The 3196-nt window shown below is 41.4% G+C and overlaps 1 protein-coding gene across 1 annotated transcript; it reads right to left on the reverse strand.

The window, feature by feature from the left end:
- Positions 1–6: 6 nt before the first annotated feature.
- On the reverse strand, positions 7–2984 carry LOC118327613 (zinc finger protein Gfi-1b-like). The gene is made up of 5 exons (XM_035661035.1): positions 2685–2984; positions 2220–2464; positions 1341–1466; positions 1036–1201; positions 7–845 (listed from the first exon to the last, which is right to left on the reverse strand). Exons 1-5 carry the CDS (start codon positions 2944–2946, stop codon positions 667–669), a joined length of 978 nt encoding a protein of 325 aa, XP_035516928.1. The 5' UTR covers positions 2947–2984; the 3' UTR covers positions 7–666.
- Between the last annotated feature and the right edge of the window lie 212 nt (positions 2985–3196).

Here is a 3196-nt window from a genome sequence, read left to right on the forward strand (position 1 = left end):
ATCTGCAGAAAAGTAAGAAGGAAAGCATTCAGTGTGGCCTTGTGTACTGAACTGCACTACATTCAGTAGTACTACATCATTTACTTACGCTGCACTACATTCATTCTAGCTGTTGGTTTTAGCTGCTTACAAAGTGAGAGATGTAATGAAATCATGTAGTGTCACCAGTTTGTGTTGAAGCTACATTTCCACAATGTTAAATCTGTGTACTGTAGACAGAACATGAAAGTTCAGCTGCACATAAACCTTGGATTTCTCCCCTCACATGATCACAGATCTACAGAGAATATGGACGAATCATGTGGGGAAATAAATAGCATTGCCCTTGACACAAATAATGATGGACGCTGTAATTAACATGAGGGTAACTCTGAATAGTAAGTACTATTTGGATGTTTACATCTCAACAGGTACACAGTAGATCAAAGGTAACCATTACTTCCAAGTCGTAGGGTCCTGAAATAACTGCATTACTGTGTTGGAAACCTGTGCGAAGAGTAAGAACAGTATCTTTCTTCCCCTGAAAGGCAGTTAAATGTAAAATATAAACAACTATAGCTTGAAATGGAAGATTTGACTTCATCATCACAACAACACATTCATTAGCTTAATGTCCTGAATGTGTTTCCGCTGGTAAAAGGCTGAATGTTGACTTGGCCGTGTCAGTCAGCGGTAGGTGCAGTGGTGCTCTTGGTGCTGCCGCAGGTCCATTTTGTGCTGGAAGCCGTAGAGGCAGCGAGGGCAGCGGTAGGGTCGGTCATCCTTGTGTTTACGGCTGTGGGTGATGAGGTTGGAGCTCTGGCTGAATGCCTTCCCACATATCTGACACACATGAGGCTTCTCCCCTGGCACACAAACACAGCACAGGCCATTTGAATACACAGGATGTTTAAACTAAACACGAAAAGACATTTGTTTGGGTCATAGACAATACTGTGAATTTGAAACTTGAACCTGCAGTTTAGTTTAATAATTTCTTAGAAATTATTCCAGCTTTCATATTAAAAAACAACCAAAGAAGATATACAAACCCACCAGTGTGTATGAAAGTGTGTTTCTTCATGTCAGACTTCTGGTGGAACCTTTTGCCGCAGAACTGGCAGGGGTAGGGCCGGGTGTCTGAATGTATGAGCAGATGGGTGGATAGGGTGGAGGAGCGCTTGAATACTTTTCCACACACTGTACAGCCAAACGTCCTCTCCTAAAACAACAAGCACCGCGGTTGTGGATCCAGGAGTGTTGTTTAAATGCATTAAATTGATTATTCAAGTGTGCATTGTGCATTTTGTCCAAAGGCATTAAAAAAGCTAACTTCATATAAAAAGAAATGCGATGCTGACCTTGCCCCTGCATAGTGACCGCTCAGTAAAAGTCCTGCTGGACTCGATGAGTGCTGGTGACAGAGGTGCTCTGCTTCCGTGGCTCTTGCATATGTGAGTCTTCAAACTTGACAGGCATGAAAATATCTGCCAAGACAAGATTAACAGTTTAACACTGGAAAACTAAAAACTAATATGGCTCCCATTTTTACATTTGTTCCATTTCTGTCTTTTAACTTCTGGTCGCTTTTGCCCTTTGTAGTAAATTCATGTCAAAAGTCGTGGTCCTAATCTGTTCACACATTCTACTATAAAACCACATATCCACATTTATAAGGACTTTGTATAACCTGACACTACCACACCCACAACAATTACCAGATTAAAAAAAGATATTGGGGCTTAATTGATCAGTATAATAATTCAGGTTATTGTTACTAACTTAACTTAACTTAAGGAATTGGAAGACAAAACTAAACCAATGACCTTCCAGTCAGCCTCAGCTGTACTTTGTGTTTAGTGGTATATGTCAGCAGAAATGCTAAACTAGAATGGTGGACGTAGTAATCATTAGCATCGGCAACATTGTGGTCATTGTGACCATGTTAGCATGCTGATGTTAGCATTTAGCTTAAAGCAGCACTTAGTACAGCCTCATAGTCGCTAACAAGACTGTAGACTGATGTTAACTAACAGTTTTCTTTGTAATCTTTGTAGTGTTTTAAGGGGAACCACTATTGTACTGCACTATAAGCTTACTTATTATGGAAATAAAGTTAGTTTAACTCAACTCAAGTTCCTCTAGTATCCTCTAACTTCCACTTTCAGCTGAGCTATTTCCCGCAGTTGTTCTTGGTCTGTAAGGCTATTGTAATGCAGTGTCATGGAGGGATGTCATACTTTGCTACAGAGTGGACACTCTTGCCTCGGAGCACTGATCCTCGAGCATCCACGGCTCCTGGTCTCTCTCGGGATCTGAGGGTGCTGAGCCAGGTCTTCCAGTCCCACAGACAGTTTATCTGAATATCTTGAAGTCACATGAGGTCCGGACCATACTGCTGGTGTGGGAGGGCTAGACTCTGCTTTCTCCACGGGGCTCAAAGTATTTGAGTTGACAGGACTGCATGGCTCAGTAGATCTACTGTCTGAATACAAAGACAAATATTTTAAATTCATTGGCTGCTTTTATGCAACCTTCTGAAACTTTGGAATGATTAACATATTATGTTGGATCATCAGACTTTATGTGTCTGTCCTATGCTTTGACTCATCCTTGTCATCTTACTGTAAATCATTTTGTTATTTGAAGTTATTTAAGAGGAAAATTGCTTTGTTTGTAAACAAGTATAAAACTCTGTCACCCACCATAAGATTTGGGACTGAATGGCTGAAGGTGCCCACTTCCATCAGAGTGGTTGTCCGCCTGAAGGCCCTGCTGCAATACTGTGATGGGCACTGTGTTATTATGTGGTGTTTCTGTTGTGGAGTACTCCAGGGGTGTATCCCAGGACCCCGTCTGTTTTCCTAGCTGGCTATATGTTATCGGGGTTAATCCAGGGCTGGGGCTTCTTGCTGCAGGCCGAATATGGTGCAGCCCTCCTCGCTTTACCAAGAAAGAACGAGGCATCACTCAGGAGGAAGGAAGACCTGCTGTACACCCGAATTCAAAGTCATCTGGAGGATTAAAAAAAATTGATGAATGACAGTGTTAGTGATGACATTCAAATGTACAGCCTACCTCCTTCCTCCTACCAAAGATACACATGGTGTTTGTATTGCCCACCAGAGGGCAGCAGAACTGTACATATATATATATATATATATATATATATATATATTTTTTTTCCTTCTTGAATCTGTGTAAGTGTGGTATTAAC

Source organism: Morone saxatilis, unplaced genomic scaffold (assembly GCF_004916995.1).
Source record: "Morone saxatilis isolate NCDOM2014 unplaced genomic scaffold, NCSU_SB_2.0 Contig17, whole genome shotgun sequence".
Classification (NCBI taxonomy): domain Eukaryota; kingdom Metazoa; phylum Chordata; class Actinopteri; family Moronidae; genus Morone; species Morone saxatilis.